General features: G+C 40.7%; 2 protein-coding genes across 2 annotated transcripts; one reads left to right on the top strand and one right to left on the bottom strand.

Annotated features, from left to right (window-relative positions):
• Positions 1 to 76: 76 nt before the first annotated feature.
• On the top strand, positions 77 to 8095 carry hdac1 (histone deacetylase 1). Its single transcript, XM_084081238.1, has 12 exons — positions 77 to 165; positions 2113 to 2225; positions 3132 to 3249; positions 3669 to 3743; positions 4073 to 4211; positions 4300 to 4441; positions 4916 to 5008; positions 5122 to 5230; positions 5537 to 5917; positions 6289 to 6444; positions 6845 to 6890; positions 7072 to 8095. The coding sequence occupies exons 1-12, from the start codon at positions 117 to 119 to the stop codon at positions 7097 to 7099; spliced, it is 1449 nt and encodes a 482-aa protein (XP_083937364.1). The 5' UTR covers positions 77 to 116; the 3' UTR covers positions 7100 to 8095.
• On the bottom strand, positions 8093 to 14634 carry eif3i (eukaryotic translation initiation factor 3, subunit I). Its single transcript, XM_084081239.1, has 11 exons — positions 14501 to 14634; positions 13044 to 13136; positions 12647 to 12734; positions 12462 to 12527; positions 11802 to 11951; positions 11465 to 11592; positions 10983 to 11093; positions 10012 to 10101; positions 9665 to 9738; positions 8741 to 8833; positions 8093 to 8626 (listed from the first exon to the last, which is right to left on the bottom strand). Exons 1-11 carry the CDS (start codon positions 14501 to 14503, stop codon positions 8545 to 8547), a joined length of 978 nt encoding a protein of 325 aa, XP_083937365.1. The 5' UTR covers positions 14504 to 14634; the 3' UTR covers positions 8093 to 8544.

The raw sequence follows: 14634 nt of genomic DNA, 5'->3' as shown, positions 1-14634 counted from the left end.
ATTTTCAAATAGCCAATGGGTGAATGGCTTGTTTTCATAGACCTGGTTGCTTGTTTATATCATAAAACTTGGCAACACTGCCGGTGAACACGGAACAGTGTAATTATTGGTGTAAAATGGCGCTGTCTCAAGGAACAAAGAAGAAAGTTTGCTATTATTATGACGGTAAATACATAAATATTTATTTACATTTATCTCAACCACTCTGGTCTTTGTTGCAGTCTTCACGCATGGAGAAATTGATTGAAAATCGCATAGGTTTCGTTTACAAAGCGGTGCCTAGTAACGGCTAGCTTAGCAACTGTAGTTAGCATGCTAGCTGGCTCGTTCACCAACGTTAGCTTGTGCTCCTGATTAGCATTAGCATTGAGTTTGCTGTAAGCTAACTGTTAGCAGTGTGTGCACTGGCAACATCATCTAGCAGCTAATAATGGGTTTGTACACATTTGTGAAATTGTTAAACATTTGATCGGATTGTGGAATCTGCCCGGAGCTAGTTTACTGATCTGACTCCGAAGAAGATGAGGGTTTGAATTCACCAGTGGTGGAAAGTAACCAAGTACATTTACTTAAGTACAATTTTGAGGTATTTTTTACTTTACTTGAGTGTTTAAAATGTTCAGGACTTTTACTTCTACTCCACTACATCTCAGAGGCAAATATTGTACTTTTTACTCCACTACAATTATTTGAAAACTTTAGTTACTAGTTACTTTGTAGATTTTGATTATTATTACAAGACATACATTAACCACTTCAGGCCATACATTTCGGCCATTTGAAAATAGCCGATCTGCAAGCTCACAAAGCTTGTAGATCTGCTATTTTCAAAAGACTTTATACATTTTTACCACCACAGGAATTCACCACATTGTTTTGTAAAATACACATGATTGATTTCTTCTATACAAGTTGTATCTTAACTTGGCCAAGGCAAATTTAAGAAGACCCCAGTCTTGTGGTTCAGATTGAACATATGTTTTATTTATCAATCTTTTACCGGACTTTATTAGCCTTGGATCAATACTATGTAGATGCATTTTATCGAGTCTAGCGACAAGAAAGCAAAAGTCAGAGTCGATTAAAACTCGATAGTCTTGATCCAAGGCTAACCTGACTTGTGCCCTAGAAAACACTTAGGATATTTATGAATAGTTTTTTTCTGCTCAGGACTTCACGTGAGGTCATTGAATAGACATTTTTTTCTGAGCATTAAAGCAGCCACTGAAATCTTCGCATGAGACGCTTCCAGTGTTGCCAGGTTTTTCGAGAGAATCAAGCAAGCATGTCTATGAAATCAAGCCCAAAAGAAGCGACTAGGCCATTTGAAAATAGACGATTTACAGGCTCTGCGACGATCTGCTATTTTCCCCAAAAAAACTTGAAAATGTAAAAAATGTGGAATATTTTTGACATGACAACGCTGGATGCTTCTTGCGACCTCAGTGTTCTGTCTTAACTTTCTAGAAGTCGAGAGAGATTTCTAGGAAATCTCTGGCTGTAGTGGTAACTCGAAACGTTACTAGAAGTCAGTAATTCTCAAAGTGGGGTCCCCAGCTAAATTAGATAATATAAGCATCACAGTTTAACAGCTTGAACCCTATTTTATACTTAGGCTATAGAATAAAAAGCCGATCTATGTACGATCTCACAACACCTTGCATTGCAGCGTTTTGTGAGCTTCTATTTTTTTTAAATCTTAGCAGAAAAAGTGAAGCTTTTGGAACAATTTAGAGAATTCTTGACACAAATCTGCTCTTCTGACAAAGCTGGTCTCTGGCACAAAATATATTCAAGTGGTGATCTGTGGCCTAATTAATTAATACATATCAATTTGCGTTTCCTTGACATGAAAATGTTTGAGAACCACTGCTATAAGTAACTGTTATCAGCTGGCTGAAGTGGTAACATTACCATTAACCAACATACATTGCTACCCAAGCACACTTAGCCACACCTTTTAATTAATGATAAAATTTGTGTATAGGCACATTATTAATGTTTTTAATGACTAACAAGATTTATGAGGCACATCAACGCTGCAGAAAGCATCCTGCTGTCCATGACTGTGTCATTCCGCTGATGTGAGCCATTTTGTTTTTTATTATCAAGGTGATGTGGGGAACTATTACTATGGACAGGGTCACCCCATGAAACCTCATAGGATCCGCATGACCCACAACCTGCTGCTCAACTATGGACTTTACAGGAAGATGGAAATCTATGTAAGTTGTACATCCTTGGAATCTCTCACACTTTGCAGTGGTATGCATTGGAGTCTAGGATGGCTTCATTAGTCAATGAAAAGAAAGTGTGAATGTCTGAAGAGCTTGTAGCTAGGGCTGACTCGATTACAAATTTAAGTTGACGATTAATTGTCACACTAATGATTGCGATGAACAATTTAGTATATGTTTTTGGCATTGAACATTGGAACATATGAATAAAAAATACATTTCTGTTTCCCTTTTTAGGCAAAAATTGCACAAGGAAGATATGTCAAATTACTGAAATATACAAAGAAATGACTGACATTTATTAATTTTATACAAAATAGCGGAAATAGCTGATCTTCAAGCTTTCAACGCAGTGACGTGTTTTAAGCTTGTAGATCAGCTATTTCCGCTTTCTTTAATGTATGAAAATGTTTCAACATGGAAACGATTATGACAAAATAATTGCGACTATCTCAAATAATTGCGATTAGACTATTATGTAATCATTGTGACAGGCCTACATGTAGCTCGAAATGTCACTCAGGCACTTGTGGGTGCAATAAAGACCACGTTTCAACTGGAGCCTATTTGTGTGCGAGCTGCTTTCTTTTTCTAAGTCAATGTGTTTTATGCTCAGCATCTGCCTGGGTTTGGGTGTGCGTGTTCTCCACATCAGTTCGTCACTGTATTTTCGCATTCAGGGGCCGCGCAATGGTGTTTTTGGCAACCGACGCAACTAAATTGACCCAATTATTCAGTCATGCTCGGTTACATTTAGGGAGAGAATGCAAACACGAATCACTAAGAATAAAGGCATTAGTGTAATAATTGCCAAGTACAATTCCCAAGTACAATTGACAAGTATTGACGGCGATATGGTCCTTTAACCTCCGTTACTTTTGTGTGTGTGTGCAGAGACCACACAAGGCCAACGGTGAGGAGATGACCAAGTACCACAGTGATGACTACATCAAGTTCCTTCGGTCCATCCGACCTGACAACATGTCTGAGTACAGCAAACAGATGCAGAGATGTGAGTAAATATTAAATAACCTCATAAACATAGCCAACATTTTGCCAATGAGTCAGACTTAAGTATCAATCCAAGGATGTTTTACGGTAATGATACATCACTCTAGTTTTCTCAATATTAGAACATATGTATTCTACACTTGCAGGATGGATTTTCATTTAATGTGTCACAAACATAATTATTGTGCTATAATTGGCAAAGGAGTCTTGGTTATTGAATGAAAATGAATGTAATATTGATTTCACACTGTAGTCAGTTTTTTCTCATGTGGATGCTTTCTGTGCATACACTACAGTCAGTTACAGTCTATGAGGGGGGACAGAGGGTTAGGTGCCCCATTTTATTTGATCTTTTTTTTTGGAAACATGGCCTCCGTCAACTTAACGGCTAATCTACCACTGTGTGCTTTCCTACCACAGTCAACGTAGGAGAGGACTGTCCCGTGTTTGATGGCTTGTTTGAGTTCTGTCAGCTCTCAACAGGCGGCTCAGTCGGTAGGTCTCTCCAACTACACTTCCCACAATTCCACTTCTGTCCCTCTCTCTGACCATATTCCTCTTCACACATTCCCGCAATCAACATCACACCTGCATCGTTTGTGTGTCTTTTCAACCTCCAATAAAGTTTTGCATAAATATCATACAGATATTGGATTGATACTACTTAACATCATCTGCACGTTTCTGAACACTTCTATTACTCTGAAGTTGTGCTGTTTCTGTGTCTTTTTTAAAGTTATTACATTGGTTAAACTGAAATAGATGGAAGCATACATTTGTCATTTGTCTCTTGACATAACGTTACACTCTGTGCTATTCTGTAGCCGGGGCGGTGAAGCTGAACAAACAGCAGACAGATATTGCCATCAACTGGGCCGGTGGTCTCCACCATGCCAAGAAATCTGAGGCCTCTGGTTTCTGCTACGTAAATGACATTGTCCTCGCAATCCTGGAGCTGCTCAAGTAAGAACTGATCCATCCGTTTTTCCTCTTCAAATTCCTTTATGTATTTACTGTGTACTCATACCATATGTGGTCGTCTTCTCCCTAGATACCACCAGAGGGTGTTGTATATAGACATAGACATTCACCATGGAGATGGAGTGGAGGAGGCCTTCTACACCACAGACAGAGTCATGACTGTCTCATTCCACAAGTATGGAGAGTACTTCCCGGGCACTGGAGACCTGAGGGTTAGTTGTGTGTTGTGTACGCACGTGTATGTCTGTGTGAGAGACTTCACTACATAAACAGTAGCTTACCTATTCTGGGCATGTCATAGTAGGTGAACATTCTGCGAAAATAGCAGAACCACAGCCTTCGCAAAGCGATGCGTTGTGTGCTTGAAGATATGCTGGTGAAGAAGAGATTTGGTTGAGTGGGGAAAAAAGGAGCAGACTAAGTATAGTGCCCTGGGGAACCCCGGTCTGATTTATTGATTGAATAAGTTATTAGAAATGTAGACATTAAGGCTAAAAGATAACAAAAAAAAACGTCCTGGGGACTTGTTTCCATTGTGGTCCTATGTATTCAGTTCATCAACATAGCATAAAAAATGTACACAATAATACATCAAATACAAACACTGTATAGGTGACAGTGTTGGAAAAATGTCAACTAAGTATATAGGGCTTAAGTGGTTAATGGGCATCTCCTATGCATTGCAGGACATCGGAGCAGGAAAGGGCAAGTACTACGCAGTGAACTACCCTCTGCGGGACGGCATTGATGACGAGTCCTATGAGGCCATCTTCAAACCCGTAAGTCTGCTTGAATCAATACAACTATAAATGCATGTCTTTCTTTTCAAGACCAACGTGAAAAGGACATTATGTCTGTTTCTCATAAACATGTTGTGTATTTCATTTTTTAGATCATGGCTAAAGTGATGGAGATGTACCAACCCAGTGCAGTGGTTCTCCAGTGTGGAGCTGACTCTCTCTCCGGGGACAGATTGGGTTGCTTCAATCTCACCATTAAGGGTATAGAATAATACACAACTCAGCAATACATTAAGGCTCCTTTGTAAATAAGCTTTTCCTCCTAAATGAACATGCTCCTGGGACATCCTGTGGAAGTGTTCAATACCCCCAGTGAACCCTAGCGTTGCTATTCTGGGGTTAACATTTGGTAAGAAATAGCCGTTCTACAAACTCACCAAACATTGCAAGCTTGTAGATCGGCTATATTCCGTGCAGATATTTTGTGTAATGCAAAAAAAAGGGGGGCCTTGGGAATCCGATCAAAGCCAAACAACCCTAACACTGTGTGTCGTTTCGTTGTTCCAGGCCATGCCAAGTGCGTCGAGTACATGAAGAGCTTCAACCTGCCCCTGTTGATGCTGGGCGGAGGCGGCTACACCATCCGCAACGTGGCGCGCTGCTGGACCTACGAGACGGCCGTGGCCCTGGACTGCTCCATCCCCAACGAGCTGCCGTACAACGACTACTTTGAGTACTTTGGGCCCGACTTCAAGCTGCACATCAGCCCGTCCAACATGACCAACCAGAACACCAACGAGTACCTGGAGAAGATCAAGCAGCGTCTGTTTGAGAACCTGCGCATGCTTCCCCACGCCCCTGGCGTCCAGATGCAGGCCATCCCCGAGGATGCCCCCCACCCGGACAGCGCAGACGAAGAGGAGGAGGACCCTGACAAACGCGTTGGCAGTAAGACTAGTATTCATAGTTGTACTCGTACACGCTATTTATTTTAAATAAACAAGATGGACAGATCTATTTATATTGAGAAAACATGCAGACTAGTTATTCTGGGCAGTGTTTTGAATTGTCCAGCGTTATAAACATAATATAAAACAAATGCATGTAGAAAATATTACTATTGACAAATAGTAATATTTGTTGAGTCAGTCAGTGAATTATTGCGTTTTGTTTGAGCACATCCTTAGTATTTTGTAATTATTTTACAGAAGTCTTGATTTCAAAAACATTTAGTTGAATTGTGCAATTCAAATTATTTAAGCTAGATGGCAACCCCACAGTAGAACACCTGACACTGTGTGTGTGTGTGTGTGTTTCAGTCCGTGCTCATGACAAGAGGATAGCGTGTGAGGAGGAGTTCTCAGACTCTGAGGACGAGGCTGAAGGCCAGGGAGGAGGCCGCAGGAACGCAGCCAATCACAAGAAGGCCAAACGAGTTAAAAAGGAGGAAGAGAAGGAAGGAGAGGAAAAGAAAGGTAAGAGGCCATAACCTTTTCTGTTATTTTAATGGCTGCAACGAGCAATTATTTTTTCGATTACTTGTTTGGTTGGTTTATAAAATGTGATTTCCAAAGTCCAAATGTTTTGTCCCTAACCCAAAGATATTCAGTTTACTGGCTTAGGAGTAAAGAAAATATTCACATAAAACGTAAGCTGTTGTAGGTCATTTTGCCTTTTTCAAACCACTCATCAAAATAATCGATTAATTTAAGTCAACAACTAATCGATTAAACTTTGCAGCTATAGCTATGTTCACATAAAATTCACACATACACACTGTACCACGGTAACATTCACCCTTACACTGCAGTAACCCTCCCTGCTTCACATGATAACATGCACTGGTGTAATAACCCTTCCCGTTTCATTTTCCAGAAGTAAAAGAAGAGGAGAAAGAGGAAGAGAAGATGGACACATCAGGGTAAGAGAAACAAAGGGTTCACTTTCACTAAATCAAAATGCTGGAAATGACATCGAACGATAACATGACGTCCTGCACAGCTACTAAGCAACAGGCAATCTGAAGCAATCAAGACTACTAAGTATCCTGCACACACCATGCAGACAGGCGTCCGTCTCTAAAATATGCTTTTGTTTTCCAGACCAAAAGAAGAGGTGAAAACGACTTGAAGGACAGTTTTAGCATCGTCCAGAAGACCCCCACCCTCCCCTACCTTTCTTCTTGTACTGCAATGATGTAAAGGACTGAATTATTTTCTACTGGACTTTTACTGTGTTGTTACCCCCAAGAAACCTGCCACGAACAGTGTTTATTGAGAGTGCCAGGTGGATTGGGCACTCCCTGAGTGCCAGAAAGTTGAGACCATCGGAGTGAAGTATTTAAAATGAAACGTAGCATACTTTACTGATCGAGAGCTTACCTGGCACTATTTTATCTGTATCTATCCAATGAGGTAAACCCCCCCATCCATTTGGTGCTCCAAGCATTTAACAAATAAACAGTTATAGACACTATTCCAGCCAGGCAAAAATATCCTGAGTTACTGTTCCCCATCGTGATGTTTTATGATTCACGACAATACTCAAAAACGTGTTGTCTGAGACTCAAATCACGGAGTTCACCCTTAAAATCTGCAGTCTAGTGAAGCCTAGAGCTGACATGCAAAAAGGCTTTTCTTAGTTTATAACATGATACTGAATAACCAGCATTTGATGAACAGCTGTTTGTTGCGTTAGTTTAATCAGTGAATGCATGTTAAAAATGTCTGCCTTCTGCATGTATATATCACGCTCCCTTTGTGCAGGTTCATTTCAGAAGCAGTCAGCCACTTTCCAGGCCCCCTAACTTTGTCTTTCAGTTAAGTTATTTTAAATAATAAACTCAATACGTTTTAGCCCGTCTTCCTATGAATATCTGCTCAGTGTTTTTCCCCCACCAACCAGTTTCTTGAGTTTTGTATGTTAGGTATGAATGGGTATGCACCTCTTCAGAGGGATGTTGGGCAGCGAGTGACCTGTGTTCTAGATATTTTGTACCGTTATGCATTAACAGGTGGAGACAGTTCAGTTGGAAATTAGCCCTCCACATGTGGTTGTTGGCGTTCTTTTGTTAAATGTATTATCATAATTGACTTTGTTATAAAAATAAAGAAAACTTCAAGGTTATTTCACTGGTCTTTTTATTTTATTTGCGTAATCAAATTAAATACACTGTGGTTAAGTCCAGTCTGACATTGCAAATCCAAGGGTACAAAAACAGCCTGTACTGAGGACATGCTGCTATGGTAATATTCTTTAGTGATGTTAAATGATTTGCCTATTGAAGCAGTGGAACATACCATTCTCATTCATCTACACAGTCCACCCTGACCACCTCTTCTGACCTCCTTTTCTCCATTTGCACTGATCTAAAAGAGTCACACAGGCCAAATCAAGTCCTGGACTGTCCTCCGCCATGAGTGAGCGATGTCAGATCGGTTCACATGAAGGGAAGGAAATGAGGAGAGGTGGTCAGGGTAGAGTAGACTATGTAAATGCACTCGAGTCCCCTTTGTTCGAGGGGGGGGGTAGACTTGATGGCAGATGATGCTATGAGGATGAAGTTCCTTTGTGTTTTATGCCTCCAGCTCAAAGTCAAAGTACTGTGGGTCAAAGTAGTGAATCCTTGTGTATCCGTCCTCTCCTCCGCTGGCATAACTAAAACACACAGAGGAAACAAATCAGTAAAGAGAAACTACCACAATACTACTTGGACTTGCCATAATTACTTCTTATTTGTACAGGGACTGTGAATATGTGTTCATCTCTTACCTCTTGCCATCAGGGTGGAATGCCACACAGTTGATGGGGCCGAAATGACCTTTGACTCTGCCAAATTCCTCTTCATAGGCTGCATGGAAGAACCTTATGGTGTAAAAACATGCCCAGGGTTAATGTGGTTAAAAACACACTGTTCAACAGTGGTACCTCATAGCAATTATAGCGACACTAGGCAAATGGTGAGGTCTGTTAACACAGAAAAAAACCCGAATGGTTTGTCTGAGTCAGGTAACTATATGTCTCACACCCTGATAATGTATAGCTCAGATCAGCCTGCAAATACATAAACATCACTATTTGCATTTCCAAAGAATGTAAGAATACAGTAGATATAGAAAATATGGGGAGCGATTACTTGCGTTTCACAAGTGGGGACTCTGTAAGGGAAATTAAATATTATGGGCCCCAATAGAAACAATGAAGTTGTATAAATTATTTTTACAGCACGCCATTTTTACAGGGGCAAGCTGTCTAGAAAAGTGTTTATGTAGTCGACCGTCTGTCTCTCCATCCATATTTGAACAAACGTCATAAACTTGATATTAGAGATCCACAGGGAAGCCACACCCATTATTAGACCCTGTCTAACATATTACATTTGAAATTAAGTGAAACGTTAAGACTGTCTGCATGTACAGTACTGCCATAGCAACATGCAATGAGTCACAGCATCTGTGTTGGCTGAAAGTCACTCCAGCATGTTTAGTGACAAGCATAGTATAGTGACAGTCTACATCACAAAAAGATCCCAGCTTTACTCATAAATATGAACTACTTGGAGTCATGGACACAAAGGGTCCCATTTTGAGTTTAGAGCAGAAAAGGGCCAAGAGCCCTGAAATGATCTTCATATTTGACCCAGGGTGGGAAGATGGCCACCAGCATGAAGTTGGTGGCAAAACTGCATGCCCTTACCTGGCCTCGAACTTTCCGATTCTTGTGGAGGTAGTGGTCACCTCCATGGCCTCTTGTCCACCACCCATCACCACCTGAAACACAGACACACAGACACACACCAAAAGTCTCAATGGTCAGTGACGAGAGAGTAAGACTCTGGGGGCAGATCAATATATCAGTCTGGCAGATTGGCAATTGTGACTTTTTTTTGACAACATCTGTATTTTTCAAAAAATCTCTAAAAAAGTAGATCCACAAGCTCAATGCATAGCATTGTGACGCGTTGTGAGCTTACAGATCAGCTATGTTTTAATTTTACTTGTAAATGTGTTCAAACCGTAGGCTTTGTGAAAGTCTGTTCTTACATGGTCCATGTCGGGTGAGATGGCAGCGGAATTGACAGGTCTCTCCGTCTTGAAGGTCTTGATGTGGTCCAGAGATGTTGAGTCAAACAGCTGGGAGGGAAACAAACCAAGGGGAAACCATTAAATGCTCTGCGCTATGGCTGCAGTTCTCATCCCTGCAGTTTCAGGTACCAACTGTCCCCTTACTAGACAGCCAACATGACAAGAATGTCAACTACAACTTAATTTAATGAATAACGTGCTATTTTAACCACCAACATTTCGTTGCTTGTACTTGCATGAGTGAGTGACAAATACAATTCTTTGAATCTATATGATAGATAGTTAGTTAATAGATAGATAGTTAATAACATCTGCAGTGCTTGGAGGTGGTCTCCTTACTCTTCCACTGAGAACTTTAGATCCCGGTGTCAAGTTGTACTGCATAAAAGGCTGTTCACACTGAGCACTATAACTATAAAAATATGGCGTTCACACCAACTATAAAAAAAATACAATGGTGAACGATAGTTATAGTTATCGTTATAGTTATAGCGCTCCGTGTGAATGGCCCTTTGTTTGCTCACTCACGCAGGATACCGGATTCAAATGCTGTGTGCAGGACATTAAGTTACAGATTGCAACTTTAACTTCCTTGTAATGTGACGGGAAAAAAGGTGCTCTGTGACAGGGCACAGGGCCAGACAACTTTTCAACCACTGGCCACAGCAGCTGATGGTTTCCAAATAGCACCTGCCACTTAAGCCTTTAACAAGCCAAAGGACTCTTTTAAAACTCCCCAAATGCCATCCACTTTGGCAGGTGCGCAACCACTGGTCGTGGCCGGCTGGCAACCTGTCAAAGTGGATGGTACTTACTTGGGGAATCAAATTTACCAGCCAATGTCACAGTTTACCAGCATTGTGGCTAGCGGCCATTTTCCATTGCATTACTGTGTGGATAAATAAAGAGAATGCCATGCTGCTTGGTACCTTGGCAGTGTTATCCTTGGATGCACTGATAACCATGGTTAGGTCCACAGATGGCTGCATGTCATTGATCTGTTTGGTGTGTTCCTTCACCTTCTTCACAACCTCTCCAGTCTGAAGGAAAAACAAACAGTAGAGTCAGGAACCTTATGTGACAGTGGGATAGCTGTATGTTTATATTACTGGTAATAGATACGTATGATTATATTTAGGTCTCAATTTATTAATAGTTAAGACATTACGCCAACCCACTGAGTCCAAGGGTAGATGGAAATGTCAGACTTAAATTATATCTCTCTACTCTAACCTGTATCGGTCCTGTATTATTTCATGCCTACTGCAGTGCTGCTATGACACCTGCATTTCAGCTTTTTGAACACCAGAATTATGGGATGAATAAAGATAATCATATCCATGTATATAGTATATAGGTAGCTCAGTGTATAACACGTCATCCACATTTGGAAAACAGATTGTGTGCATACTTTGGCGCTGAACTGGTTCATCTCTCCGCTCTCGTGTCCGGCGATGACAAACTCTCCCAGAGGTCCCCACACGGCACTGGTGATCTTGGAATCACTGCAGGGTACCGTCAGGTATGGTTGGTTGTCCTCTAATGAGACATAGGGAGAGAGAGACACAAACACACCCTTAACAAAGCTCACAAAGCTTGCATCATTCTTGTATAAGTGGTCTCTAATGTATGTTTGTATTTTCTTGTTTGTTTTTTAAAATGGACCGAAATAAAAGATTTACTACTACTATTCTGAAATGACATAGGGCAGCGCTACACCTATCAGAGAGGTGGAGTGTATGTCGTACCGATCTGCTGTGGGTCCCTCAAGTCGAAGTAGTTGAGGAAACACTGGTAACCCATCTGTTTGTCTGTGGAGAACATGATGATGTTGCCGCTGAAGTCAAAACCGCATGTTCTGACTGCCGAGCTGGTCTTGAGCAGCGCCAGCTGTTTGCCTGAGGACAGATGAGGGGGTGAGTTAAGCCGGATATACAAAAAGAAATATTGATTGCAATATTGCTTTTTACGGCATTAGGGTATTAGTAGGGATGCACGATTAATCGTTCATCATATCGGTATAGACCTATATCGGTCTATATATAGACCGATATTGATCTTAAAATTGCACTAATATGTGCATCAGTAGGCCTAATAAATCAGGTAATATGAATGCACTATTTTTTTATAAGTCTGTATCTGCAACCAGAATCACAGTTACTGTTTAACAGGTATACGATACACCTGCCTGGAAACTTGTTTTGTACTATCAGTATAAGTCGATTTGACCATGCAATTAATCAATCATCAGCATGAAATTAATACAAAGGCAAGCATGAAATTAAAACAAAAGGCACAGTTACTCAAGAGGAACCCATATGCAGAAACATACCTCTACATTCAAACCATATGCATAATATGTGAGCACACACATACGCAAAATCTTCTCTTAGCTCATTTCAACTTACCAGTCTCACAGTCCCACAGTCGACAACTGTTGTCAGCCGACCCCGTCAACACGTTTTTAGTGTCCCCTGAGTAAGCGTCATGTTAAGGAATGAAACGACTTCTCAATCACACACACAAACATGACCACAATAACACACAATATTACAGACAACAGTGAACAAATAGTTTGATGTGAATAGGATACAGTCGCAGTCGACACACCACACAGCACCAGTGTGTCCGTTGTAGGTGCCGAGTCGCTCGCCGTTGACAGAATACCACACATTGGCAACCTAAAATTCAACACAGACATAGCGGTCAGATGGAAGACAAGAATGAACTCAATTATGACACTTTCCCACTGCATGGTATAGCCTCAACTTGACATTTGGGGTTTTCTATCACACAAAAGGAGTACCTGGTGCTAACATATGATATGTGCACTCTCAAGAGTTCAATGAACACAGGATTTTACAGAGTATTATTTTGTAGTGTAAAACAAAGTACATGGTACCAAAAGCGAGTCAAGGCCATGCAGTGGAAAAGTGCCAAAAGGAACTAAAGGTGTGGTTGGTCTTTCCATGCAAGTATGGTTGACTTACTGGGTCTTTAGCGACAGAGAAGATCAGGTCTCCTTCTCTGTTGTATTTGATTTGAGTGACGGCCCTTTCATGGCCCTGGAGCAGAATGGGTTTCTGTGGGAGACGATACATAAGACCAGACAAAACGTTCTTAGTCACAGAAAGGACTTCCAGTGTTTTCAGTCGCCAGGTAGGTACAACAGTATGTGTTTTTCAAATGGCGGTACTAGGGGTGCTTTGGGGTACACCTAGGGGTACTCGAAATGTTCTATTTTCTTGGTCTAATATTGGTCCTGAACATTTTATCCCACAATCTAAAATCTGTTAAATATGGAAAATATCATGTTTTAATAAAAAAATCTGTGCTAGGCATCTACAAGATTTAATGTTATCGTTTTTTGTGGGTGGCATATATTGTGAGATTAACGCAATATATGCCACCCACCAAAAACAAGTTGCCAGCTAGCTCCTGGCATATTTTTGTTATCACCTGAACCGAGTTTCAAAACACATACATAAAAATACAATAAAAAAAAACGTTGTCAGCATCAATCAGGGACAATGCTGTGCTGGTGAAAGGGGATGCTCAGCTGAACAAATGATGTAGTGGGGGTAGTAAAGACAGTTTGAGAACCACTGTTAACAAGACTACTATCACAGATGTATTTTATCAAGTCTTTTGCTTTCTGATACAAAAGCAAAAGTCAGACTTGATTAAATACATCTATGATAGTCTTGATCCAAGGCTAGTTTGATTGAATACTTTATTAAAAGTTTGCAAAAAGGTACAGTGGTACGATTATACAAATGGTGCTAAAAGGATAACACAAAAGGCCCAGATGGCTGGTTTCCATTGTGGTCCTGTGTATTCATCGAGACATTTAAAGACATGCAACAATATGCAAGACATCATCTACACTAGTAATTGAAAAATATGTACAAATATGTTTAAAAAAAGAAATAATAATTAAATAGCAAGGCAGCATTACAGATCCAGAGGATGTTGATTGATTGAATACTGTATTGTGTATTAGACAGAAATGCAATCATTTGTGTCACAATGTGACATCTGGGCTAAAAGGATAACAAAAAAGTCCAGGGGACAATTGCTTCCATTGTGGTCCTATGTATATTTCTGCGACATTCCCAAAGCTGGCTATATTTCTCCTATGTGCAAGTAACGCTCGTTGTTTACTTATAATATACATAAAGTATGTGTTATGGGATAGTTATGACTTTGTGCATATTTGCAACAACCAACGGCAGCAGCATTTAACTTAAAACGTAATTAAGCGAGCACGTAGTTATCTCGTGACATCTGTCTGCAATGCATCTGGTCAACGTATAGTTAGCACACATGCTAGGCTAACGTTAGCCCGGGATGGATAATACACCGACACAGATGAATAAAACTCCTTCCCGGTAAACATATATTCGCGGGGACATTTTCCACGATCTAATGCGCTCAGTCTGCTCACCATGGCTGTAAGCGGAGTGTTTCCACTCGATCCTTTATGGTCGTTATTGTAACTCAATAACGAGAAAAGATGAACAACTCGTGTTCCAGGCGGCGAAGCTGCGGAGGAAAAGGAACGCAATCACTTCCGGATTC

Source organism: Gymnoscopelus microlampas (genome assembly GCF_963454915.1).
Source record: "Gymnoscopelus microlampas genome assembly, chromosome: 15".
Lineage (NCBI taxonomy): Eukaryota > Metazoa > Chordata > Actinopteri > Myctophiformes > Myctophidae > Gymnoscopelus > Gymnoscopelus microlampas.
Note: the sequence above shows the minus strand (reverse complement) of the source record. Positions and strands in the feature narration are given on the sequence as shown.